This window comes from Bubalus bubalis, chromosome 11, assembly GCF_019923935.1.
Source record: "Bubalus bubalis isolate 160015118507 breed Murrah chromosome 11, NDDB_SH_1, whole genome shotgun sequence".
NCBI classification, from domain to species: Eukaryota; Metazoa; Chordata; class Mammalia; order Artiodactyla; family Bovidae; genus Bubalus; species Bubalus bubalis.
Genome location: NC_059167.1, coordinates 76,362,367 through 76,364,693, shown reverse-complemented (window position 1 = coordinate 76,364,693; position 2,327 = coordinate 76,362,367). Strand labels below are relative to the sequence as shown.

Genomic DNA, 2,327 nt, shown 5'->3' with positions numbered 1-2,327 from the left:
TTTGTATATACCAACTTGATTACATTAGTTTTAGGACTACAAAAAAATCTTTAAAACATAAAAATTGTATTAATACACTGGTGAATAAAAACTCTATGAAATTTTGCTGCAATAGACCTTTGGAACTGTGGGTATTTTCTTTTGAGATAGGATGAGAGTTTTTTGGTGTGTGTAATGAATCATACTTTTATGAGATTAAGAAGTCAAATACTCAGACATGCCCAGAAAATAGTTTTTTTAAATGAGAGAAATTCTGAATTCTTGAGAGAATAATGATGCAAAAATGTATATCATTTCTCTGTATTTTTAGAAATTTCTGATGCACAGAGGACTTTCTTTAATGCATCTTTCATATCTTTGTTCCGGAGGCTATAGATCAGAGGATTAAAGAATGGTGTTGCCATGCAGTAAAACAGGGTCACAAATTTCTGTGTCCCAGGATGGCTCCTGGAGCCTGGACTCACATACATCACCATAACTGAGCCATAGAACAAGGAAACCACCAAGAAATGGGAGGCACACGTAGAAAAAGCTTTGTTCCTGCCTGAGCCAGCTGGGACCCGAAGTACAGCTCGCAAAACTAAGGTATAGGACCCAAGAATGTAGAGGAAGGTGATGAAAATGATAAGCGAGCTTACAGTGGCACAAGTTAGAGTAGTTTTGGGCACAGGGGCACAGGACAGTGCCAGCAATGGTCCCAGGTCACAGAAAAAATGGTCAATGACATTAGGGCCACAGAAAGGCACCCGAGACATAAGAACTGCAGGCATCAGTATTGATAAAAAGCCACCTGCCCAGCAGAAAACCACTAATCGGGCGCAGAGTTGATAAGTCATGATGGTGGGGTAATGCAGAGGTCGACAGATGGCAAGGAACCGATCAAAGGACATCGCAGATAGAAAATAGCCCTCAGCCGCACACATGGAGAAGAAGAAGTAGAACGGGAGCAGGCAGCCAGCGTAGGAGATGCTCTTGGTCTGGGAGATGATGTTGGCCAGCATTTTGGGCACATCGGAACTGACATAGCAGATCTCCAGGAAGGAGAAGTTGGCCAGGAGGATGTACATGGGTGTATGGAGCTTCCGGCTTGACCACACGGCACAGATGATGGCTGCGTTCCCAAGGAGGGTCAGCAGGTAGATGAGGGAGAACATGACACAGAGGAGGATTTGGATCTCCCTGCGGCAGGGGAAGCCCAGGAGAATGAACTCACTCACAGACCCAGAGCTATTACTGGCTTCTGAGATGTGCATTCTTCTGATCTATGAAGGGAATGATCATTATATTAGCCATTTCTTTCTCTTGAAAGGTCATTTTTTATCTTCTGACTTCTATTTACTCCTTCAATGCACTTTTGTGAAAGGGCCCCATATGGTTCTGAATTTAACTCATTTCCCAATGATCTATCTTAGTCCAATGAGAGCAGAGTTCTGAGAACCCGAGTCAATATGTTACTATATGCTCCTACAGCCCTCACTGTAACAGTCTCCATTTTTTTCAGAGTATAAATTTCATTGACATTGTGTAGCATAGAGTCCAGATTGTTTTCTATGTTTGCATTTACCTTAATTCTTCTTTGATGTAAAAGTTTCATAAGATACACCCTCATGCTGCTGCTGCTACTAAGTCACTTCAGTAGTGTCCGACTCTGTGTGACCCCATAGATGGCAGCCCACCAGGCTCCCTGTCCCTGGGATTCTCCAGGCAAGAACACTGGAGTGGGTTGCCATTTCCTTCTCCAATGCATGAAAGTGAAAAGTGAAAGTGAAGTCATTTAGTGGTGTCCGACTCCTAGCAACCCCATGGACTGCAGCCTACCAGGCCCCTCCATCCATGGGATTTTCCAGGCAAGAATACTGGAGTGGGTTGCCATTGCCTTCTCCGATACACCCTCATACATACATCTAATTTCTTTTCTTCTTGTTGGAAATAAATTTTTATTTAGAATTTTGGAAAATTCTAAGAAAAATCAAAGTTCAAATTAATATTGTAACAGATGGTAACTAGAGTTATTGTGGTGATCATTTTGTAGTGTATAAAAATGCTGAATCATGATCCTGTACACCTAAAACTAATATAATATTGCAAGTCAATTTGACTTCAATTAAAAAAAAAATGGCCTAGCAATATTCATAGCAGAAAAGTGGAATTCAAGGCTTGTCTTCAACAAAACAAAGAGAATCATTTTATATGAATAAGAGGTAAAAGATGAATGAAGAAATATTAAAGCTTGTCATGTTGTAAAACAATAATAGATTACTATGAAGTTGAACTAAGTCAGTACAAAAAGAGTACCTTACTGTGTTGTCAGTTAACAATTTTTCAGG

General features: G+C 40.6%; 1 protein-coding gene across 1 annotated transcript; it reads right to left on the bottom strand.

The window, feature by feature from the left end:
- Positions 1-290: 290 nt before the first annotated feature.
- On the bottom strand, positions 291-1,329 carry LOC102392250 (olfactory receptor 11H6-like). The gene has a single exon (XM_006047224.4). It carries the CDS (start codon positions 1,251-1,253, stop codon positions 291-293), a length of 963 nt encoding a protein of 320 aa, XP_006047286.2. The 5' UTR covers positions 1,254-1,329.
- Between the last annotated feature and the right edge of the window lie 998 nt (positions 1,330-2,327).